This window comes from Musca autumnalis, unplaced genomic scaffold (assembly GCF_047663935.1).
Source record: "Musca autumnalis isolate F117 unplaced genomic scaffold, ASM4766393v1 scaffold_1, whole genome shotgun sequence".
Classification (NCBI taxonomy): Eukaryota; Metazoa; Arthropoda; class Insecta; order Diptera; family Muscidae; genus Musca; species Musca autumnalis.
The window spans coordinates 6,346,983-6,373,529 of NW_027411644.1; the positions used below are offsets into that span (position 1 = coordinate 6,346,983).

The 26,547-nt window shown below is 38.8% G+C and overlaps 2 protein-coding genes across 2 annotated transcripts in view; one reads left to right on the top strand and one right to left on the bottom strand.

The window, feature by feature from the left end:
- Positions 1–26,547, bottom strand: part of LOC141390149 (uncharacterized) — a 97,495-nt gene that overhangs the window by 30,281 nt on the left and 40,667 nt on the right. The window contains exon 3 of the mRNA XM_073962833.1: positions 1,693–3,058. Coding sequence (XP_073818934.1) covers positions 2,103–2,702 — 600 coding nt within the window. The 5' untranslated portion in view covers positions 2,703–3,058 and the 3' untranslated portion in view covers positions 1,693–2,102. The remainder of the gene's footprint in view (positions 1–1,692; positions 3,059–26,547) is intronic.
- Positions 22,428–23,042, top strand: LOC141391207 (uncharacterized). Its single transcript, XM_073964117.1, has one exon. The coding sequence runs from the start codon at positions 22,428–22,430 to the stop codon at positions 23,040–23,042; it is 615 nt and encodes a 204-aa protein (XP_073820218.1).

Here is a 26,547-nt window from a genome sequence, read left to right on the forward strand (position 1 = left end):
AGTGGATGGAGTGGATGGAGTCCACTGAAAAGGCGTTAAATTTATTTGGTACTTTAATGAATACTTAAACTGGCAGTAAAATCGAATGACTTGACAGTTATCCCCATTAAGTCCCTCTCATTGTTTGTCGGGAATCGAATTGGTCTGTAAAAAAACAATGAGGGATACATTAGAAGGGAGTAGCAGTTTGTTAGATGTTTTATTGCTGCCCGAATCGAATTGGTCTGTAAAAAACAATGAGGGATACATTAGAAGGGAGTAGCAGTTTGTTAGATGTTTTATTGCTGCCCGAATATTTCTGTGTATGAGTAGAAGATAAATGGCTTTGCAAGTATAAATTGTAAAACTGAAAATGCAAACAACTTCTAGTATGCATTTTTTGAAAGTACATATTTAGACTATAAAAACCCTAGTAGGGGTTTGTCCTGTCAGATCCAGTTCGGATTTTATGGTCTCATCCAAACCGGGCTAAATCTACACTTTTTTGCAATTATCAGGCCTTTATCTCAGAAACTGATAGGAATTTGGCCTTGCTGACTTTAGCAATATTGTAGCCCTAAACTAGTAGAACTTATCTTCTGAAAAAAACCTTATAAGAAAAACACCATCTAGGGCATCAAAATCTATAAAATATAGAACATTTTACATAATTGCTGAAATTCTGGTCAGTATCGGCTAAACTATTGAGAGTTGAACAAGTAACCTTTTGCAAAAATCTTCCAAACTAATTTCTCAACAATTCCTTAGAATATTCTGAAACTGTAAAATGCTTACTTCATGTTGTTTCAGCGGTATTTCGCATCATATCTTTTACAACACGTATTTCAAACACAGTTCCCACCAACAGTTAATCGCATTTCGGATTTCACTACATTATTGACATTTTTATTAAATCGTCGTTGAAAAATGTACTGAAAACAACGGGATAGAGACATTTTACAACAGTGACATGTTCTGAAGAGTTGTGTATTACATTCAAGGGAATATTTTTCCAAAAGAAAATATTCAGAAGAAATTAACGGTTTTGGAGATACGGTGCGAAATGTATAAAAAATTGTGGCATTTTTGGATATATTTTGAAATTTGAGGTAATAAATGTAGTTTTTCGAGTTCATTATTTCTCCAAATTATTATTATTTCTCCAAATATTTTATTCTTGTCCTTATCTACAAATTTGCTGCAGAGGTCAGAAGAAGATTCGCATTGGTTTCAGAGATATAGCCACGAATTTCTTTAAAAAGTCATTATTTAACCATGTTTAGATTGGTCCATAAAGTCCGAGCTGGATCTGATACAACAAAACCCAGCTAGGGTTTCTTGTCGTTTGGGTCTGTACTTTCAAAAAAACCTTAGTTAGAATTGTTTGCACAAGATCACCTTAAAAATGTTGCACAGTGTAATTCTGCGAGCTTATTATTATCGAATATTACGTGAAGTTCTAAAGAAATGCGATTTTATCATAATCGGGTTTTAAAGTTTCAAACCAGTAACCTGTTTATTGGAGTTCTTATTGACAAGAATTTAAGAAATGTTCCAACAATGTACACTTACTGCCGAAAGCTTAAAAATCTTTGTATCCTACGTTCGGCTGCTGAAACAAATGTCCTGCGATATCAAACTTGTGGCAAAATTACAAATTTACAATCTTCTTGGTGACCTAAAAAACTAAAAGGAAAAATTAAATGCACTTACCCAAAAGCGGCGGTATTTCTATCAGTGGCATAACAAAGAGGCTAAGAAGCAGATCCGCTACGTCCGGAAACACCAAAATGTTACCCAAACCACCGGGAAATATAAAAAAGAGGTCAAATAGAAATCTCCAATCGAAACCTGTTATCTGAACCATTGATGGCATCAGGAAGCGTAGTCAGTGACGAACTTGCAGCAACTGTTGCATTAAGTAATGACATACGCCGCGATCATATGATGATGATTCCACGATGAGATGTTGGTCGTTGTTGTTCCCTGAATCCAAGAACTTGTCTTGTGATATGCTTGGGAGGAACTTTCACTTCACATCGGTATGCTGCCATTTAACGTTTCTAAGGAAGCTTTGGCCATTTCGGGTAAATGTTGAATTACAAAACATCGAACACTATTCCTTATCGTTGTTGGGGCAGATGAAGGGGCATAGGATATTGAAAATATGGGGGTTTGGCAGAGAACATTGTAAGCTGTTGACAAGGGCGGGAGGAATCACTGATCATCACAGAATCTCTATAGATTTGATTAATACTTGTTGGTGTTGTTGTAATACTTGTTGCTATAGTTTCATCCAACTCCATTAGAGGATGAAGATGATGATGTTTTCCCTGTGGTTGTGGATACTTAAAGGACATTTGGAATTCTTGAAGTGGTTGTTGCAAATCATCGACAATAACTTTCAAACGTTCCACACGTTTTTGTAGGAAATGCTCTGATGGCGATGATGATGATGACGGCGATGGTCTGAAGTGTTGACTTGGCGCAGGGTTTGAGAAGAAGGGAGGCAACTGAGTTGATTCCTGTGGCATTTCAATTTGGGGATAAAAGATGTTCGGTGGATAAAACCGATTGCGTATTAAGGCAGCTGTAATGAGTTGTTGGTGTCGGTGCAGCTGAGGATGCAGTTGATGATGTGTCGAGTATATAACGGAATGTTTGAAACGATTTGGATGTTGACCCTGTATCCTGCGACATGGTGTTATCCCATTGGGTGACATTGTCGTTGTTGGGGTAGCTTCTGGTATTTGATTTTGAGCTTCGTCCACCAAATCGGGGGTAAGACCTTTTCATTCGTGTTCTCCGCTGTGTTACCTGGGCTAAAACGGCACCAAAACAAAATGAATCGCACATACTACTCTCGGTGTAGGTATTGTGTTGGCATTGTTGTTGTTTTTGCTGATGCCGTCTTTGTTGTAGCCTCTATTAACTGTCATGACATTTGTTGAGGTTGGTCGAAGACCAAGTCTTTGTTGCAAATCCATTCCATTCTAAAGCTTTTTAACAATCTTTAACTTAGGCTTTTGTTGTCTACAGGAGGTGGAGTTGCCCTTTTTATTCCAGGTTTCGTGATTTTCTACAATGAAGAAAAAACGATACAACAAATTTAGGAATGCTCTTGAATTAACAATTAAATTGTTGAAAAAATTTATTGCTTTCCGATGACATGCAAGCAAGGAGCACCAGCAACCATAACATAATTAATTTGTAGTCATAAATCTGTCGAAAGTGGTGGTCGGTCCTCCGTTCATTCCTTAGTGATACAATTTTTGTGATTTATGTTAATTTGTTATGAATACCAGTTTTCACTTTTCTTATTCCATTTTGCACTTACTGTGGAATAGTGACAAAATCGTATTGAGCTTAAATTAATTGTTTTCCACATATTGCATATAAATTGATGAGAAATCATAGTGTGTATTTTAAAAACTATTAATAATTTTTGTTGTGTTCTTGCAATTACGATTGGCGAAGGTGCAAAAAATACATGGGAGATATTAGAATAATTCTCGAGTACCTTAGAATGTTTTTACCATTACTATTTATATAAATGTATATATAATATTTGTTAAAAGTACCACAAAGCTACCTTTAAATTAGCACCAATTATCAAAATATTGTTAATTACCAATTTAATATGTTTGCGTCTAAATAAATGTTATTGATTTATTTTTTTCCTGTTTATGGAAAAAGTAACAGTTACAACCTGCTTCTGTAACGAAAATGTGTGCGAGTGAAACACACCCAAACTTTATTTTTCGAAATAGAAAATGGAATCGTTGATGACATTTTCGTCGATGAATCATTGACGAAATTTTATAAATTGTCATGTAAGACAAGGTGCATAACCATGTTTTGCAATGTGTCGTGGCAACAAACCCAAAAATATTCAAAAAAGCGTGCTATGGAATGATTGTTCCCATACTGATTCGAATAAAAATTTTCATTTTGTAAAAAATGTAAGATAATAAAGTCGTAAAAATCTGAACGCACGTCAATGATTATACAGTGTGCTTTGTCCAAAGAACGGTAAGTAAGAACAATTACATTAAAGAACTTTAAAAATAATTTAGGTCATTCTTTTAATGCATATACATATATCGGTTGAAGTTATGGAGAATGCTGAAAATTCCACCGGTTTTAAAAGATGCGACAGAGGCTTATGGTAAGATTAAAGATTATATTATTTATTTATCTTCGTCCCTCTTTCATCCCATGTGGACACTGACCTCCCCGTGGTGTCACCTGGGGAACTGCCTTTAACACTCGTTAAAGGCAGTGAGCTAACATGTGCCGCGCGTTCACCCATAAGAACGTTCAAAACTTGGGTTTGGGCGTCGGGTTAGTAACCCTCCCCTAGAAAAAACAGCCTACTATGAAAAAACGAAAAAAAAGAAAAACAAACCCCTCTAAAGTTGACGAACCCCGCAAACTTTTTAAGGACAATGATCTGCGAATCTGCACCTGGAATGTTCGCACTCTTTATAGAGAAGGTGCAGTCTTCGCATTGGCAGACGTACTTGAAAAGTACAAGGCCGATATTACCGCCATACAGGAAATACGATGGATTGGGAAAGGCGTCACAACAACACCTAAAGGTGACGCACTGTATTATAGCTGCCATGACGTAAAGCATGAGTTTGGTTGCGGATTTGTAGTTAGTCGGTATCCAGCTTCACTCCAGTGAATGAAAGACTTGCTGCAATTCGAATAAAAGCTAAATTCTTCAACATCAGCTTTATTTGCGCTCATGCTCCCACTGAAGAAAAGGACGAACAGACCAAAGATATATTTTACGAGCGCTTAGAAGAAACATATGACAGCTGCCCTGCCCATGACATTAAAATCATTCTAGGCGATTTTAATGCCAAAATTGGAAAGGAGAATATCTTTGGCCCAACAGTCGGGAAATTCAGTCTCCACATTGAAACATCTGACAATGGTATGAGGCTGATAGACTTTGCAGCTGCAAAAAACATGGTAGTTAGCAGTACCAGATTTAATCATCTCGATATTCATAAGGGCACCTGGCTGTCTCCAGATCAGAAAACAAGAAACAAAATTGATCATGTTGTGATAGATGGAAGACATTCATCGAGCGTGTTGGATGTATGATCGTTCCGAGGCGCAAACATTGATTCGGACCACTACCTTGTTGCAGCAAAGGTACGCACCCGCTTAAACGTAGCAAACAAAGTGCGAACAGACACAACACGAAAGTTAGACATCGGTAAGCTGCAATCACAACAGATAGTCACAGCATATTCCACCCAACTAGCCCAATTGCTTAATCAAAGCACTCCTTATCCCGATAACATATCAGCGCAATGGCAAAGAATTGCCCACTCCATGCAAACAGCCGCAAAATCCATACTTGGATACCAGAGACCTCCACCAAGGAATCCATGGTATGATCAGGAGTGTCGTGCTGCCACCGAAGAGGAAAATGCGGCATATAGGCCTACCTTACAATCCGTAGCAACGCGTAGCGCACGAGAGAGATACAGGGAGAAAAGGAGAGAGGGGAAACGTCTTTTCCGCAGGAAAAAGAGAGAGATGGAAAAGCGGGAGTGTGAAAAAATCGAGATGTACAGGAGCCAGAATGAAGTCCGAAAATTCTACCAAAGAGTCAAGCATCAAACTGATGGCTTTGGTACAGGCACATCCTCCTGTAGACACCAGCAATGTAATTTGGTAACTGATACAGATAGTGTACTCAGGATATGGAAAGAACATTTTTCAAATCTGTTGGTATCCAATAGCAGCGAAGACGACGAAGATACCACAGTCTCAATCCCAGAAGATGGTATTGAATGTATACCGCCCAGCCAAGATGAGGTAAAGACAGCAATAAATCGGCTGAAGAATAATAAGGCAGCAGGGGCCGATGGCTTACCAGCCGAGCTGTTCAAAACCGGAGGCGACACGCTGATAAGGTGTATTCATCAGCTAGTTAGCACCATCTGGCAGGAAGAACGAGTACCCGACGATTGGAACCTGAGTATCCTGTGCCCCGTCCACAAGAAGGGAGATAAGACTGTATGCTCTAACTATAGGGACATAAGTCTACTCCCTATTGCCTACAAGATCGTGTCAGGGATATTGTGCCAACTACTAAAGCCTATGGTCAACGAGATAATTGGACCATACCAATGCGGCTTTAGACCTGGCAAGTTCACCATTGACCAGATATTTACCCTGCTGCAAATCCTGAAGAAGACCCAAGAGATGCAGATCGACACCTACCACCTTTTTGTCGATTATAAAGCAGCCTTCGACAGCCCGCTGCGTTCAAAGGTATTCAAAGCCATGTCTGAAATTGGTATCCCCGCAACGCTCATCTGGCTTTGTAAAATGACTTTAACTGACACGAAGAGTTTGGTACCAAAAGAGGTTTTAGACAAGGAGACAGCCTTTCGTGTGACCTCTTCAACATCCTGCTAGAAAAGGTTATACGAGAGGCAAACGTCAAAAGAAGTGGCACAATCTACACCAATAGTCACATGTTACTTGCTTATGCTGATGATATAGACATCATGGGCCGATCAGTAAAAGAAGTAACTAATACCTTTATAAAGGTCGAAGTAGAATCTGATAAAGTGGGTCTGGCGGTAAACGGTGAGAAGATCAAGTTGATGGTGTCGACGCGCAATGCGTCCATTGAGCTCGGACCGACTGTGGAAGTTGGTTCCTATAATATTGAGGTAGTAAAAGACTTCGTCTACCTCGGCACCTCCGTAAACACAACAAACGACATCAGTTGTGATATAAAAAGAAGAATTGTATTGGCCAACAGATGCTACTTTGGTTTAAGTAAGCAGTTTAAAAACAAAGCCACATCTCGTCAAACAAAAATAACGCTCTACAAAACACTGATACTACCCATACATCAGGCTCCGAAGCCTGGGTACTTGCGCAAGCAGACATGGCAGTGCTTGGTGTGTTTGAGAGAAAAATTCTTCGAAAGATCTACGGATCAATCTGCGTTGACGGTGAATATCGACGTCGCATGAACCACGAGCTGTATCTGCTATACAACAACATCAATATTGTTAAACGTATCGAGATGCAGCGATTGCGTTGGCTAGGCCATATCATAAGAATGAGCGATGATGAACCCGCTAAAAAGGCGTATAAATACGGACCGCTTGGTGGTGCACGCAGAATTGGCAGGCCAAGGAATAGATGGCTCAAACAAGTGGATGATGAGATGAAAAGGCGCGGTATTCCAGAGTGCGAAGCTACAAATAGAGAGGAATGGAGATCTCTTCTTAGTTCGGCCTATAGAACAAACGTTCTGTAATGGGCCAGCTAAGTAAGTAAGTACTTGGCCAGCTCATGAAAAAATGCTTTGAAATTTTATGAAAAAACTTGGACATGTGTTTATGTGAATTATTATAATTTGGAAATAATTTTCAGCATTTCATATTGAATGAAAGGCAGACTGTACAGTCGACTGACTGAATATTTGGAAGCCTATTTGTCTAATTAATATGTTGGTTGTACAGTATTTTAAATATATGTAACATTTCCATTTTTTTAATAAAAAATATCAACAATACATTTATTTATTTAATTTTTTTAAGACAGAAACTTTCTTACATTTTATTTTTCGGTTAAATCTAATTTGACTAATATTTTTAAAATACATAACGCATATTTATTTGTAAAACAAAACATATTCAAACCCGTTTTTAGCAATTTTTTATATAACCTTAATATACATGTGACAATATTTTCCTATGAATTCCCAAATACTTGTAACTGAAAACAATGTGCATGCCGTCTACCTTTGCTTCTCTATGCTCCTGTTTCTATCATTACGGCTGCTGAGCTGATTGCTGTTTTTGGGCATTGACACGTTTTACCAATCATTCGCCTGCCATTATTCTGTCAATCATAACCCGTTCAGTAATGAATAGTCTGGCCTGCCAATGATTCCATTATCATGTAAAGAGTTGTGACAGGGATGAACGGAGGCAGAACAATTTCACCAATTTGTATTATAAATGAAAACTCAAAATATGGTTGATTCATTCTTAATTTGGTCATAATATGCAATGTTTTGCTTAATTGAAAAATTGCATATTTTGTAAAAAAAAATAAATAATAAAAAATTGCTTTATTTACCTGGCAATTGGTCAGTTGTTGTATGTATCGTTTTTAAGTAAAATAATTAATTACTCGCGTAATGGGTATAAAACAACGTTTAGCGTGTAATCATTCAATGTCATTTCGAAACTGTGTGTGTTGGCCCTTTGCCATCTTGCATATACCTAATTGCTGGCTGACAAAAAGCCATCGTGCATTGGGTTATTGTAGTCTTCCTCTGTTAGTTATTTGTTTTTATTTTATTATGAAATAAAAGTGTGTTTGTTTCTTTTGTTTTACATCTCTCATCTACGAGCTGAGTAGATGATGTCTGCAGAATTATTAAAAACCAAAAATAAAATTGTAAAGAAAACAATAATAGCAACTAAAACAACTATTGCTGAAGTATTCCTTAGTAAAGTGTATCAAGCGCGCACTCACTACATGTGCCTCCCTACAATATTGAGTACACTGAAGATAATTTAGGGAAGGGAATAAATGTGTAATACGCTATTGTTTATCTTCGTCCAGCACTAGCGAATTAAACTGTACGAAATCAGGTACAAATGTTTGCGTGCTGATTGCAGTTCCGGATCTGAAATCGAACCGAGTTCTGAATAGAGATGTGATCATATTTTCGAACCGATTCCAAGGACAGAAATTTTAGGTTTCTGCCTGGAGCCTGGAAACGCTTGAGAATCGCGAAAGGAATATCATTATTTTCATAAAACAGCACACGTTTTGATTTATTTTACTTTATGCTGATACAAAACCGAATCCCCGCATTTAGAACCAAACTTGTCTAATTGAGGTTAATTTATTTTCAATTTCCAAAAGCTAGTTTTATTTAGTCCGATGGCGGAATCGTTTCGGATACGAAATGCATCAGAAGAAGGATAATATATCTTGTCATATATATGGTTACTTCAAAGAAAACTGATCCAGTATTAAAAATGTTTTTTTTTTTTTTTTGATTGATTAAAAAATTACATGTGCATAGTTTAACCTCCTAAAATTTCAATTAAGATCCTTTGAATTTCTATATATTTTATGAGAGAAAGCTTTCTTGTTTAATTTAAGAAGGTTTCTACATCATATCATAAGAAGATATTTTTGTTATTCTAAAATAATAAACATCCAATTTTCTGTTGGTTTGGGTTTGGCATACATTTCTAATCTTTTATATAGAATTCCCTCTTAATATGAATACCATTCTCTGTTTCTCTACATACATAAATCCTCTTTCTATGAGACTTTTTCGTCCTCTAGGAAACACGCTGAAGACTTTTAGATAATTACCTGCTAATCTTGAATGAAAAAAAACTGTTCTATAATAATGATAACCTATGTAACGAAAACTTTTTATCTTCGTTTCCAATAGCATACTTTCTTAATCGCTTAATATTTTCAATCTTAATTGAAAACTATAAATATTATCAACAAGGTATGTAGCGGCACCCATTCTTTTATGACACCTCAGCAGTGACAACAGCTACAGCATCAACGTAACAAAAGCAGAATGCAATACACGCATATTTAACACTGAACGTTTTTTATAGGCTTCAGATGCTTTGTTGGCGTTCTCGATATGTAGTGGAAGAGTAAACAAAATAATTCGCCTCTATTGAAATTGTTTGTCTATGAAAAGTACGTACAGAGCATAGGAGTGGATGTGAGTGTAAGTGTGTGTGGAATGACAGCAGTCTTTTGGCCTCAAGAAGACCGTGACAGCTTTATGCGACACTTTTGTTACGATCGAATTAAGATTGACAAGAAATTCATTTGGATTTTATTTCATGTATTGTAGATAAATCGTTTATTTATTAGTTTCACTTACTTGACGATGAAAACTGAAAATCAGACAGACATGCGAAACGAGTTTCTGAAGATGTCCAATTACAATTTGTCATATGAAGCAAATTGTTAATGAAATGTTGATCATAAACATAAAGAAATGTGAAAAAGGTGGAGGTTTGGAAGACATTTCTAATGTGGGCATATTGAGGATTGGAAGTTCCATATTTTGACAAAACAACATAACAACATAAGCAAAAAAAATTATATATGTTCCAAAAACCGCAATGTGATACAAATTAAAATATAAACGAGAAATAACAACATTCAATTCCTACCTGACATAACATCCAATGGCCAATTTTGCAACTATCCAAAGTTGAAAGTCTTTCATCTTTTTTTCTATAATCACAAAAGTGGGTCTTGTGAACTTCTATAAGAGGTCATAACGCCCTATTTTCTGAATAGTAACAAGCAGCAGTTTGCTGACATCTGATTTGCTGATATGTGGATTTAGGCATTTCTGCTTAGGTTTTTTCCGTTTCTGTACTTTTTGAATAAATATGTATGTTTCAGGTTGTGTTTAAAACAAATCGCTTTATCACATAAATGCACGATTTCATTTATCTAATCTAGTCTAAGTAAGATTAATTCATTTTCAATTTCACCACACACCTTATTTTTACAATGTCTGCCTTTAGGCTAACGAGAATATTTTTATCGTGATACGATCAAAAATGTGCCTCATCGAAATAATGGTTTTAGATCCTAATTATCTTAGGACAATTTTAAGTTGATTTAGAGCTGTCCGTCCGTCCGTATGTCTCATTTGTCTAAAGGGTCGAAGAGTTCAAAATTTGATTCTAGTAATATTTTGTCCGAATATTTCGAAATACTGTTCCAAAAGCTAAAAACCCTGTCGACATTAACTAAAGTGAATAATGATTATTTAATGATTGTGTCTACAATTTGGCGTAATATTTCCTCGGAACGTATATCATGCTCCATATCGGACAACACCGGTCTCTTCGTATATCGTTTTAATTTTTTTTACCGAGCATACTATGTGAGGTCCTGTTTACAGCGGCATAATGTGTTCCGTGGACAAGTTCATGCTTCCAGACGTAATGGTCGGGAAGCGCTAAAAATGGTGGCTGGTGGCCACGATAATCGTAAGGAATGTTTTAGTATCTCCTCACATCGTAATATTTCCTCGAATTTACATCAAGTGGCCGGAATGTCTATATCGGACAACACCTTACGGCACTTTCCTCAGAAAAGTTCGAATTTTTCTATTTAATTAATTTCTCTTTAGAGTCGAGCTTAATGACCAATGATACAAGTGAAAAAGGAAAGCCGAAAATTCGCCTTTGGTAGAAGCTCTTCAGACATATCGGCTGTGAAGCGACTTCGCTATAATCTAACTTTTCCCCTTTCAAATGCAATTTGTTTTTTACAACGCTGAATATTTGTTCAATCTTCGGCTTTCCTTTTTCACTTGCATCATAGGTCATTAAGCTCGACTCTAACGAAAAATTAATTCAAATTAATATTAAAAATGATCTTCGATGATTGTTTTGAAATTTTCATCGAAGGTGTATATGGGTCCCTGTCCCATGCCTGCAAAATTTCCACAAAAAACATGAAAATGTTTTCTTGAATTGACCATCCAGAAGCCTGTTAGGTAAAACATCAACAAATTTCAGGTGAAATTAGATCAGAAATGTCGCAATAATAAAATCATTTCAATAAATGTTGTTTTAGTGGTTTTCCAGTGTTGTCATTTCTCTCTATTAGCATGGCTGCTGTTACTGATAATGATGTAGTTGGTGTAGTTGATATGATCGTCAACTTTTCTTATGTTATTGTTTGGTATTCGATTTTGTTTTGGTTGTTTAGCGGCACGGGCCTTAGGATTTCACAGGCAATTTATCTTCGAATATTTACCCAAGTCACAATGCAAACGGAATTGTGGTGCATGGGTATTCGACGAAGGCTCCTAATTCTAAGAATGACGGCATCGATATTCCTAAAAAAATATTCTAGGGAAATCGCAGTTATTCGAAATAACAGATGAACAGAAAATCAACAATAGCTTTATCAATACTTTTCCAACAGTCGGTGTCCACCCGAGTCGACCTTAGACTACTTAATATGACGATGTCAATTTTTATGGGCTAAGCAATTGAAATTGTTGTCCTATTGATTTTTTCTTCGGTATTGGAACTATATGACCCCCACAAACATATTGAAGCCAACAACAATTGTCCCAGGGAGATACCCATCATTGATATCAATGTGTGTATTTGTTGTTGCTGGAGAAAAGTCAAACCAAAACCAGCATCATCATCACTCACTTTCGTCATCAGCTAGCCGATGAATTGTTGCGCAAGTATAACCAGCGATGGAGGCGAATTTTCATTAATTCTATGCTAGTGTATATGGACCTCCAATGATTCTGCCCTGGTGTATTATTGGCTCTTTTGTCTTTGGTTTTAACTACAAAAGAAAGAAAACGCATATTCTACACCTTCATTTGACCCACACTGCAAGTGACAGGCTTTTTGGTTTTAACACGTAATTTGAACATGAAGTATGGACAATGGTGTACATTTCATTGAGTCAACAATAGGTTGCCAAAAACCGGATTTTCCAACCAAAATGGTATCAGGAAAGCTCACTTTTTTCATTAAAATTTTGGAGTGACATTATTTGGTGTTCCCTCTTTTAAGACAAATGTGGTATTTTAAATACATATTTTGGACTTATTTATGAAGAATTTTAAAATCTTAATGTTTGGCTTATTTTTGAAACATCAGTTGCTTTCATATTATAAAGCAAATCTCATGAAATTAGGCTATCTTATATCGAATTTCATGCTAGAGTAATTTAATGAAATTGCAGTAGTGGGGAACTCAATCTATGAACGCCTTATTTCATTAGATTTGTTTCGTTACAACAAAGCAACTGATGTTTCGAAAATAAGCCAAACATTAAGTTTGACAACAAAGCAACTGACCTTTCGGAAGTCAGCCTTTTTTGGCTTAAATCTCAATAATGTTGACAAACATTCTCAAAAATTTCCCTTCTTATGATGTGCAAAATATGTTGCCTCTTTATAGAATGAAATAATAGCACGTCTCGTTGTTTTCAGACATTCTGTGTCATATTTTCTGATAACTGGGCCGAGCATCATTAAAGATTCTTTGCTTGTTGTCGCTGTGATAACAATGACAGCATTATATAAGAATTACTGCTTTATATTACATTGTCTTTTATAAACTTGTTTCGGAACGTGAAAACTAATGTTGATGAAGCAGCAAATAAAGACAAGACATAGATGTGCGCGGTGTAGCATGGTGTAATGATGAAGGTGACGATCATAACCATGTACCTTCCATAGGCCTTAAAAAATAAATTCCATTTTTTTAATTTTTTTAATCACGACTTGGGGGGCCACCGTGGTGCAATGGTTAGCACGTCCGCCTTGCACTCAGAAGGTCTGCGGTTCGAATCCCAGGCCAAGCAACATCAAATTTTCAACGGTGGCAAAATTCCCCCTCAGTAATGCCGGCGACATTTCCTGAGTATTTAAGCCATGAAAAACTTCTCTAAAAAGTGGTGTCGTAAGACACGCCGTTCGGACTCGGCAATAAAAAGTAGGTCCCATATCATTGAGCCAATATGAATCGGCGTGCACTCATTGATATGAGAGAAGTCTCCCTTGTCCCTTCAGGGATGTTGTGGGAACATATGTATGTATATGTAATCACGACTTATAAGGAGAGCGTATAACAAATGCAGTCGCATTAAGCGCAAAATTTGACAAGTTTCGATTTTAAACGGCTCGTCTTATTGAAGGTAGAATACCTATTCAAATAGAGTGTTTTTGGTGATTATCACCCAGAATGCAGTCATGGCGATGTTGTGGCATAACCTACGCTTGCACGTACCAAACAGTGTTGTATTACACTGTGCAACATTTGTAAGGCGATCTTGTGCAAACAATTCGAACTGAGGATTTTTTAAAAGTACAGACCCAAACGACAAGAAACCCTAGTTGGTTTTGTTGTGTCAGATCCAGCTCGGATGTTATGGCCCCATCTAAACATGGTTAAATATTGGGTTTTTAAAGAAATTCTGGGCTATATCTCTGAAACCAATGCAAATCTTCTTCTGACCTCTTCGGCAAATTTGTAGATAAGGACAAGAATAAAATAGTTGGAGAAATAATGAACTTGAAAAACTACATTTATTGCCTCAAATTTCAAAATATATGCAAAAATTCCACAATTTTTATACATTTCGCTCCGTATCTCCAAAACCGTTAATTTTTTCTGAATATTTTCTTTGGAGTGTAATACACAACTCTTCAGAACATGTCATTGTTGTAAAATGCCTCTATGCCGCTGTTTTCAGTACATTTTTCAACGACGATTTAATAAAAATGTCAAAAATGTAGTGAAATCCGAAATGCGAGAATAAACTGTTGGTGTGAACTGTGTTTGAAATACGTGTTGTAAAATATACGATGCAAAATACCGCTGAAACAACATGAAGTAAGCATTTAAGAGTTTCAGAATTTTGTTTTTCAAAATAGTCAGGCTTAATCCCATAGTCGTTGTTTTAATATTTTATTAAAACAACTTTAATTTATTAGTGGGAAAAAATTGGCGGTGTTTACCAAGGGGTAAGGCAGGGAATACTATCAGTTCCCTTACTTCTTGTTTTTCAACAAGAAACTTTTTATACCCAAGTGTCAATTGCTAGCTCAAATAGATACGTGCGCAAAGAAACACTCTGATCGAGAATTTCTTTGCACTATCTAAACTCTAGCAACTTCACTTGCAAACAAACCAAATTTTTCCCACTGGGCACCGTCAAAATGTTGTTTATTGCTGTAGTATGCAATACCAACAAATTAGTTATGTGTTTTTTTGTCGAGAATCGACGAACGCATAGCAGTGGGAAAAATTTGGTTTTGTTTGCAAGTGAAGTTGCTAGAGTTTAGGTAGTGCCAAAGAAATTCTCGATCAGAGTGTTTCTTTGTGCACGTATCTATTTGAGCTAGCAATTGACACTTGGGTATAAAAAGTTTCTTGTTGAAACACAAGAAGTAAGGGAACTGATGAAGATCTGTGGCGAGATCTGAAACTATAGCATTCCCTGCCTTACCCCTTGATAAACACCGCCAATTTTTCCCACTAATAAATTAAAGTTGTTTTAATAAAATATTAAAACAACGACTATGGGATTAAGCCTGACTATTTTGAAAAACAAAATAGAAGTCGTCATCCCAAACAAAAAACGCCAACCCTCCTAAGTTTCAGAATATTTATAGAATTGCTGAGAACTTTATTTGGAAGATTTTTGCAAACGGTTACTTGGTTTAACTCCCAATGGTTTAGTTTTTGTAGTCTAAATATGTACTTTCAAAAAATGCATACTAGAAGTTGTTTGCATTTTCAGTGTTGCATAGTGTTAATGGCGTATTTTTGCAGTACCCTACGGGCATGCTACTGACACTGAGAAGAACAAAAAAAAGTATTTTTTAAGAGTTGTCAAAAAGCAATTAAACATTTTAAAAAGTTCGCACATTGTAGCCATGAAAACCTTCACCTTGGGGCGGAGGTCAATTTCTAATTTTGTTGAATGTGAAACAAACATACAAATAATTAATTAATTGATTTAATCGAGCTAACATGACCTAGGAAGTTTCTTGTATTGAAATACAGTTAAAAACGTTCATAAATAATGACCTTCGTCCTAATAAGACAACAATAAATATAAAAATATTTATTTTTCCCTCCGACGAAGAATTTAAAAAAATAGTTAAGTTTGCTTTAAGTTTGCAATTGAATATTTTCGAAATACTTTTGATGTATTTAAAGTGAATTCGTTGACATGTTAATATTTAATGACCTTCACAACGCAAACATATTTTGTGACTCCAAACTCACAATTTATAAAGGCTACGCTAAAGAGCTTTTAGCGTATAAAGCCATAGCTGATTAAAACGATAAACCGCTCAATCCTGCAAAAACACACTTGAATTTGAAACATTTAAGTTCTATAGGTGTGCAGAATCTGTGGGTCTCTCATCTTTCATTTATTGATCATTCAGCTCAACTCGATAAGAAATTACTAAAATTACACTTTTCGTTTGTTCCACTGAAGTGAATTTTGTTCCAATTGTAATTTCCTAAAGACTTTTATTTTCGAAATTAAAAAGTAGTTTAGCAAAAATTCTTATTTTCATTTTGGTTCGGTTAAAAAGTAATTGATAAGAGCTTTGCGTTTCTGATTCTTGTAGCCAAGACAATAGTTTAGCACTCAGTTTTAACATTGTGAAAATACAATTATTTCGTGAAAATATTGATTGATTTCCAATTTCGCAATGCCAAAACTGCCTGAAGGAGCGTTCCAATGCTTTTGCAATGTACCTGATAATTTTTATCTATTGTCTTGGCTACAATTTCTGTCTAGTATTGGATAGAAATCTCGATGGTTTGGCTGTTATAGGCCAAAATATCCGCAAAAACGTTACAAAAATTGTCAATTTTCTACATTTTCGAATTTTCGACCATGAAAACGAGGTTTTTTCTATGTTCAATAGGCCCGAGACAATAGTTACAACTTTACTTTGGAAATAAGTAAAAATTTCAAAAAATGAAAAAAACTGCTAGTCAAAATGTGGAAGCTCGATCGTATGGTCTAGTGGACTTTTTTGCTCAATACAATCTGAAGAATCAGAAACGCGTAGCGTCCCACCCTAGTGTACGTCCGTAACCACATATCTGGTACTTTCTCATTATTTGGACTCTGTATGAGAAAAAACTTTGGAACACTTCGCTTAAAGACATCTGCCATGAACAGCCACTTGATTGAGGTGTTCGTCACCCTCATCATTCGTTGAAATGCATAGAGCAAAAAAAAGACATAGTTGGCACATACTATAGTACGTCCTCTTTCTCTCTCTTTCTCTTTTTAAGTTTTTCCTTGTGTGCAGTGGATAAACAAACCAAAAATCAGTTTTTTTGTTCAACTTCTTTATTGTGTTAACAAAATAATTAACATTCTTGCTGACCTGGCCTGATGTGGCGCAGAACGTTAATTGTTTCGTGGCTCCGATAGTTGAGTGTTTGTGAGAAAGATGAGGTGTGGGCAGGTAAGCATTCAAGAAAGGAAGTTTTTACTCCGTTTGGAATGGCTGAACCTTTGCTTAATGAATAATAAAAATCAATCATACGCCCAAATTCACCGGGAAGTTGTTAATTGTTCTGTTGTTATTCATACGCCATTGTGGTCAGTGAATTAATTGAATTGGTAATGTATATTATTATTACTTGAGACAAAAACGACTGTGGTGAATGTCTTTGTGACGGTTGCCTGTGTAAGGCAGGGATCTATTTCTATAACATACAGTCCACTTGAGAAAAGATAAAATGTTGCAAGCAGAACGTCTTCTTATAGGTGGTCGTTAGAATAAAGTGAGATAGGATTTTTCCATTGCTACATGGGAGATGTTTGTGTTAGATTAATTACATTCAATTGTTGGTACACATGTGTGTACTCTCCTTCTTTTACACACTAGCTTAAGTTAGGCTATGTCAAATTGGATTACTTAGTTCTTAAGAATAATTTTTGATTAAATAAATCAGTGTGTTTATGGTAGAAAGCGCTAAATTGTCATCACTGAAATGGGCCCATAAACGTCGTCCTACCCTAATGTATACTGTCGCCCTTTGTTTTGAACTCTCTTTCTAAGGAAAAAATGTTCTACTTTCGCTCTTTTTCTCCCTCCTTCACTCAAGAAAACATAGAAAACCGGTTATGGAGGAAGAAGAAGAGCAACCACAGAATACTCATGTTTACTTTTTGCATTATTAAAATTGTTAGAATTATTCCTTCTTTGTGTTCCGCCATCGAGCAAGGTTTATTGAAATAAATCATAAAATAAATATCACAGTGAACTTTAAACTCCAAGTGTTTTCTTTAACCAGTGAGGTAGTTGCAATATACCATCAAGTGCCGTCTAGTATATGTCCAAGATCACACGGTTCCACCAGTTCGTGTCAACCATCCCGAGTAAAGATTAAATAACACATCCGTATATCGTTGCCCTTAGAGTTAGCCAGTTGTGGTGCAGTTGGAATAATAGGCTGGAAAAAGAGTGACATTACCCTCAGACGAAGCCATCGGTGCTGTGCTCGAATAACATCAACCACCCCTCCAGCAACAAAGGATTGGTGCGCCGAGTCGACCAGGGTGTAAGACATCGTGGTGGTCGCCTTTAGGAATTCGGTAAGCTCCCGAACATCTGGTCCTTCTCAACCGGCAATTGGAGAACCAACGAGGAAGTTATTGGACTACAAAAGTAAGTACCAGAGATTTGTTTACGATTATTGATGCCATTGGGTAATACACGTAAACTGGCCCTATTTGGTGGAAGTGCTTCGAGAAAAAAGTGGAGCCTTGTCATTGCATAATTGTGCCAAAAAAACTTCAAGGTTGGCCAGGTCATTGGCTCCCCAGGTACCGTTGAATTTTTTTTTTGTCGAGCCTTGTCCATTTACTTATCTCGTTGTGGTGGTGAACCGGCAATTTTATTTATTTGCCTGCCATTCCCTTTGTTGATACATAAGGGCTGTCGACATTTGGTGGCTCTGCTTGTGCGTTGGTTGTTTGACGGGCGCTTTGGCGCTGTCGACATTTGGTGGCTCTGCTTGTGCGTTGGTTGTTTGACGGGCGCTTTGGCGCTGTCGACATTTGGTGGCTCTCTGCTTGTGCGTTGGTTATTCGACGGGCGCTGTCGACATTTGGCGGCTCGCTGCTTGTGTGTTTCCCGCTGTCTGGTGCTATTGGGAATAGCTAGCTGCTTGTGCGCTAACGCTGTTTATTGATGTTGATGCTTACTCTTGTGTGTAAACCAATAAATAGTTTGTTAATTTACACTATTTGTGTGTCGGCATTCTGTCTGGTTTTTTTTGCGCTGCCTGAGTTAATTTGTTTTTTTGGATTGCTCGCTGTGTGTGCGCTGGCTGCATTCACTTTATTGGCGCTTGCCTTTATGTATGCGTACTTGGTTTCTCGTTATATGTACGATTGCGCTCTGTCAGGTGTTTTTATTTGCGCTGACTCTTTTTGTGCGGTGGATGATATCTCTTTGTCTCTTATGCATTGGCCAGTGGTCTCTTAATTTGCTTGCACGGATTGTGGAATTTGATTGCTTGTTGCATCATTGCATGGATGGGGTGTGTTTCTCTTCGTGAAGAGCGAAAATAAAAACAAACCAAATGTGCGAAAAGTAGACAAAGTAGATGCCAGAAATTGATGTGTTTATTTTTTTTTTTTTGGATTTCTATTGCCTCCACTGTTGGAAGAGTTGATGGTTCAAAGCAAGGGAACGAAAATTTGTTGAAATTAATAAATAGCAATCAGATGCACAGTGTTATGCAGCGACATTTAATAGAATCGTTGAACAATTTTGGAATTTAAATGTCGTTATAATTATCTTACCCATGAGAAAATTTATTGCTTTGAATTTGACAATAGAAACGTTGAACAGTTTTGGGATTTTTATGCCGTTGTGATTACCTTACCCAGGAAGAAATTTATTGCGTTGAATTTTGCAATTGGAACTAGTCAAATATATGATAAATTAAAATTTTTTCTGGGATATACAAACATTGATAATATTGCTCGATTGTTATAAACCAGTTGTATTGGATATGGTTAACAATAATTCTCAATCGATGATTGGTTAATTGATTGATTCGATGTATGGCGTGGAACAATTTTGTTGATTGATTGCTAAGAATAGTGATTTCATATTTAATTTCTTGCTCATTTGGAGACAAGTCGATACTGTGGAGTATTGGAAAAATTATCCTCGGTGGTTAAGAAATCTGTGTGGAGCATTTGTGGAAACAAACTTGCTCGTGAATAATATTTGGAAGATTTATTATAATAGTTGCTTACTCTTGGACGGTTGTTGGAATCGTGCGTGCGACTGAAGCACATTGGGTGCAGCTGTAATTTAACGATAAATTTGATTATCTTGAAGAAAAATCTTTCACGTTGCGGAACGCTGGTCGTTTCCCCTTCTTGTACTTGTTCGATAGTGGGGATTTGGCTTATTGGAATTATTCCGTTTGGGATTTTGACGTTCCTATAGAGCAATGGCAAGCCTAGAGGAGTTTTTAAATAAATGTGAAGAGGTTAGTTCCTACGAGGAGCATTTGAAGAAGACTGATGCCTCGGGGTTTAATGATTCAGCCATTGAGATTGAACGCTCGGAGTTTCAAAGCTTGTGGGCTGAGTTTAAAGAGCCTTTGAAAGGTTGCACTTCGGATCCTGAATGCCACAAGAAAAATAAGGAGATGATTAAAACACATAAAAATCTTGCACATGAGAGTTATGTTAGGGGCAATAATATTATAGGGGAATGGAAGGAGAAAAGAAAGGTAGCCCCAGTTGCCCAGAGTCAAAAGACTTCTTCCTCGATTGCTGTCCCACCGTGTGATACGGACATTTTTCATGGGGACTATTTGACATGGCCAAGTTTTCGTGACTTGTTCACGGCCATTTATATATCTAATAAAAAGCTTAGCTCTGTTGAGAAGCTATATCACTTGCTCCAGAAGACAAGTGGTGAAGCGAAGGAGATAATTAAACATATCCCCTTAACGGCGGATGGTTTCTCAATTGCTTGGGACAATTTGAGAAACCAATATGAGAACAAAAGAATCCTAATAAATACCCAGTTGAGGAATTTATTTAATCTTGCTCATTGCGGACAAGAATCGGCAAGTAGCCTGAAAAAATTACAGCGGGAGATAACAAACTGTATATCGGTCCTTGAATTGTACAAGGTCGATGTCAAGTCTTGGGACCCGATATTTGTTTATCAGTGCTCCACTAGAATGCCTAAACTTACTCTTTCGCTTTGGGAGCAATCGTTGCAAAATAAGTCAGAAATGCCTCGTTGGGAGGAGTTGAATCATTTTCTCACAGAGAGGTTTCAGGCGTTAGAGAGTGTTGCCGACATAACTTGCTCGAGTGGAGCGCAATCAGGACAGAATTCTCGTCCGAGATACACTCAATTTGAAAAATCAAAACAATTTAGAGTGCACCATACTAAAGTGAATGAGGTGAAATGTGGCTTATGTAAAGGGACACATTCACTGAAATCTTGCCCGAGGTTCCTTAGTATGGAGTTTAGAGGTAGATTGAATGTTGTCAAGAGGGAGAATCGGTGCATTAATTGTATGACAGTGGGTCATAGAGCTGTGGACTGTAAGGCACAGGGTTGCACGAAATGTAAATCGAAGCATCATGTTCTTCTCCATAAACATAAAGATGCACAAAATGATAGTACTTGCTCGAGCAGGTCCCCTGATACGTCGTTGACTACCGGGAATTTATCTTCTGGCCCAACAACATCCTCAAACTTCCATACCTCTGTCTCAAGTAGGACAATGCTTGCCACGGCTTGGGTAAACATTGTGAAGAATGGAGTTCCATATAGGTTCCGGGCGCTAATAGACCCTTGCTCAGACGATACCTTTGTGTCTTCTCGGATTCAGAGGATGTTGAGGTTACCAACGAGTTCCGTTTCTGCGGATATCTCTGGTTTGGGCGGTGAGCATTTGACGAAGTGCTCAAGGGTAGCATCAATTGTAATTGGATCAATAAAGGATAGTTCTTTCTCGCTGAGCTTGGAGGCCTTTGTGGTCCCGGAGATAACTGGGGATATTCCGACGCAGCCTTTGGACAAAATTCGGGTTGATGAGCTTCCGGATTTGGATTATGCGGATCCCAAATTTTATGAAAGTGGACCGGTAGATATCTTGCTCGGTGGTAACGTTTACCCGGTTATATTGCTCAATGGTGTTAGGAAAAACATACTTGGCTCGCTTTTAGCCCAGGAAACCGTCTTTGGGTGGATATTGACAGGTCCAGCGAAAAATATAGTAAAGGCGAATTCTGTAAGCGTTTCCCATTGCACTAGAGTGGCGGTGCAGGATCAACTAGCCAAATTCTGGGAAGTTGAAGAGGTTCCAAAGGTGCCAATTGTCTCGATAGACGATCAGAAGTGTGAAGAAATCTTCCGATTGACGACGACTCGAGGTTCTGACGGGAGGTATACCGTAAGCTTGCCCTTTAGAATTGATGATCCTTTTGCTTGTGCGTCAAGATCAGGTCGATACGTTGCACTTACACAATTTTTACGCAATGAAGCGTCACTAATGAGGAATCCAAGTCGAAAGTCAGATTATGATGACGTGATTCTAGAGTACTTGTCCCTAGGCCATATGAGCAAATTAGAAGGGTTCGTGAACTATCAAGATTGTTTTTACTTGCCCCATCACGGTGTGTTTAGGCCTGATAGCGCGACGACGAAGTTGAGAGCCGTCTTTAATGCCTCGTGTCCCTCGGTAAATGGAAAAAGCTTAAACGACGTGTTGTATGTTGGCCCTTCACTTCAGAAAGACATTGTTTCTTTGGTATTAAATTGGCGCTTATACAAATATGTATTTAATGCGGACATTTCTAAAATGTATCGCCAAATTTGGATTAACCCGTTGCATTCCAAGTATGAGCGCATTTTATTTCGGACTTGCCCGGAAGAGGAAGTAGCTGATTACCAATTAAATACGGTAACGTTTGGCGTCAATTGCGCTCCATATTTGGCTATCAGGACGCTTTTGCAATTGGCGGATGATGAGGAGGAGCGCTTTCCCATTGGTTCGAAAATACTGAGAAACAACATGTATGTTGACGATGCTTTGGTAGGCGTGCATACTGTCTCGGAAGGTTTGAGGTCGAGGGAGGAATTAGTGAGAATTCTTGGTTCAGCGGGGTTTGCTCTTCGGAAGTGGACGTCTAACTCTAAAGATATGTTGAGGGGTCTGGCTCGTGAGCATCTTTTGAATGAGGACTTTCTCGAATTGGGAGACAAAAGCTCGGCTAAGACGCTTGGCATTCGGTGGAATGCCTCTACGGATTGTTTCTACTTTGTTATGGAAAAAATCCGGGAAAGAAGTTCTTATACCAAGAGGCAGGTTTTGTCTATTATTGCCAAGATTTTTGACCCGTTGGGGTGGCTTTCCCCGGTCGTTATAACTGCGAAAATCTTCATGCAGCAACTTTGGCTCGATGAAGTTGGATAGGATGATCCGCTGAAGCCGCTTACTTTATCAAGCTGGAAGAGTTTTGTCTCAAATTCGGCAGGAATTGAAAATATTACCATTCCTCGGAGTCGGCATACGCAGCGGCGTTATACTTGAGAGTAGAAGTGGGTATAGAAATCTTTTCGAACTTGCTCGTAGCGAAGTCTAAGGTTGCCCCGTTGAAGAAAATGTCTCTGCCCCGTTTGGAGCTCTGTGGTGCTCTGCTACTGGCGGAGTTGGTCGATTCTGTTCTGCCTCAATTGGATATTTCGAAGGCATCTTTGTTCGCTTGGTCTGATTCGACTATTGTTTTGTCTTGGCTCAAAAAGCCGTCTTATGCCTGGACAACCTTTGTTGCGAACAGGGTGTCCATTATTCAGGAGAAAGTGGGAAATGACTGGCGGCATGTTCCCACGGATGAGAATCCGGCAGAACTGGCAACCCGGGGGCGGACTCCTTTGGAGTTGAAGGATTGCGATCTGTGGTGGCACGGACCAAACTGGCTCAAGTTTCGTAGAGAGGACTGGCCCTCAGGTACAGTGATAATGGAAACAACACTTGAAGCTAAACTTGCAAAAACTCATCTTGCCCGATCTGTCGTAGAGGAGGACGTTTTGGAAAGGTTTTCTCGTCTCCCCACTGCGATTCATGTTGTAGCGTACATGTTTCGTTTCTTCCATAGGACGCATTCTGGAACCAAGGGGGTCGTTTGCTATGAAAGCATAAAACTATCCTCAAAAGAGATAAGCTTTGCTCGATACCGTTTGATGTCTCTGTCGCAGAGAATCCATTTCCCCTCGGAGTATGATTGCCTCGTCAATGGTCGGAGGCTAGAGTCTGGTAGCTCCCTGTTGTCTCTAAATCCCTTCTTGGATAAAGACAATCTTATCCGTGCTAATGGACGATTAAGTTCCACACTTTCCCTGTCGTATGACGAAAGGTACCCAATCATTCTGGCTCATCGGAGTAGATTCGCTGCGCTCTATGTTGACCAGGTTCACCGGCAGACCAACCATGGTGGCATCCAGCTAACTCTGGCTACGACTCGCCTCGAATGCTGGATCATACGAGATAGAAACTTGGTGAAAGCGCACTATCGAAATTGCACGAAGTGTGTTCTTGCTCAAAAGAAGCGACAAACGCAGCAGATGGCTGCCCTTCCTCCGGAGAGGACTACTTTCGCTCGCCCTTTCTCCACTTCGGGCGTTGATTTTGCTGGCCCTGTGGAAATAAAAAACTTTAGCGGTAGAGGCTGCCGCGTTTCGAAGGGGTATATATGTCTATTTGTCTGCTTCGTCACCAAGGCTATACACCTGGAGCCTGTGAGTGACCTCTCCACCCCTGCCTTCATCGCCGCTCTGTCTCGTTTCGTTGCCAGGCGTGGTTGCCCCCGCCATATTTATTCGGATAATGGCAAAAATTTTGTGGGCGCTGATCGGGAACTCCGGTCTAGCTTGATGAGGGTTGTTTCGCTTACCCGATACGGGTTTCAAAAGTTGGACTGGCACTTCATACCTGCCGCAGCTCCGCATATGGGCGGGCTGTGGGAGGCAGGGGTGAAGAGCTGCAAAAGTCATCTGAAGAAGATAGCAGGGCAGATAAGGCACACCTTTGAGGAGTTTGCCACTATTCTGGCCCACATAGAAGCATGCCTGAACTCTAGGCCTCTTACCCCCCTCACCGATAGCGTTGATGACCTCGGTGTCCTTACTCCCGGCCACTTTCTAATTGGCGGGCCGCTGCTATCACCATCCGAGCCTGAGGAGGTTGAGACCAAGACGTCATTGTTGAACCGCTGGAGACGGCTGAAATTGATTGCTCAGGAATTCTGCCGACGATGGAAGTCGGAGTATCTGAAGGAGCTCCATAAGCGCACCAAATGGAAAATGGCTCAAAATGACCTTCGAATGGATGACATTGTGGTGCTGCCTAGTGATAATCTTGCTCCAAACGAGTGGCGCTTGGGCCGTGTGGTAAAATTACACTTGGGTCAGGACGACAGGGTTCGCGTTGTGGACATAAAAACCTTGAATGGCGTAATTACTCGTCCAGTGCACAAATTGGTTCTTCTTCCTCGTCCCGAATAAATTCTTGCTCTACAAGCCAGCTCGTTGATGTCTTGCGCGATGAAGATATGTGTTGTAATCTTTTTGTCCCTTAACTATATCTTACTCTTTCTTGCAGATGAGCTACAACGATAACTTTAAATGTCCAAATGTCCACGGCACTCATTCCGTCACTGCCGAGCCTTTCTCCAAGCGATGCCGAAAGACAAGGAGGCCATTGTGCGGAAGAATAAATGCTGCCTGAACTGTCTCGGCATGGGCCATCAGGTGATTGCTTGCCCGTGGAGCGTGGGGTGTAACGTGTGCAATCGTGCCCACCACTCTTTCCTGCACCCCCTTGATAACTCTAAAGAAGTCTGGCTAGAGATGACTGCCGAGGCTATGCTCCATTTTCCGGGGATCGAGGAGACCCCGAAGAAGGTTCGTGTCCTTATCGACCCTCTTTGTGAGGAAGATGCCCTGTTCATGGGAACGCCATCGCAAGGGCTGCCTTATCCCAACCGGGTCAGAGCTGTGCTGACTTCAACGCGCAACAATGTGCTAACGTACACCAGTCGCCTGGTGACGTTCGGCGAATGTGATATCGTCACGCCTCGTTATGTCGCCGATATGCGGTGCGTTCGTCGACTCTACCCAGAAAAGGTACTGGCAGATCCTCAATTCGAGACGCCTAGCACATACACCGTCACTCTGGGCAAGCCGGCAGAAAAGGGGATATTCTTGGGCCTACCGATTATTGAGCGCGGCATGCCCTACGCCCAGAATACGATTTTTGGGTGGACTTTCTTTGGAGACGTGGCACGAAAAGCTTAGTTACCTTGCTAAAGTGGTATATCTTGCCCGATATGTTCCTGGAGGAGAGCAGGGGAGCTGGCGCCTCGTCGTTTTTGAATTACATATATAATCTACATTTCTAAACCTTAGTATTAAATACCCCTCATCTGTATACCCTAGGTATCACCCTTTCATTTTTTATAATCAAACAGTTAATTAAAAGTTAATTGAAACTTTTCTCGCATATTTATATAATTGAAGTACTATGAGTAATATAAGTTTTTCTTTGTTTAGTTTACTTTTCTCATACATTTGAATAACTGAAGTAATATTAATAACATAGATTTAGTTGGGACCTCGTCCCAAGGGGGGAGGATGTTTATGGTAGAAAGCGCTAAATTGTCATCACTGAAATGGGCCCATAAACGTCGTCCTACCCTAATGTATACTGTCGCCCTTTGTTTTGAACTCTCTTTCTAAGGAAAAAATGCTCTACTTTCGCTCTTTTTCTCCCTCCTTCACTCAAGAAAACATAGAAAACCGGTTATGGAGGAAGAAGAAGAGCAACCACAGAATACTCATGTTTACTTTTTGCATTATTAAAATTGTTAGAATTATTCCTTCTTTGTGTTCCGCCATCGAGCAAGGTTTATTGAAATAAATCA

Excerpts from the sequence above, each read along its gene's own strand:
- LOC141391207 (XM_073964117.1), top strand. The coding sequence starts at position 22,428 with ATGTATCGCCAAATTTGGATTAACCCGTTGCATTCCAAGTATGAGCGC.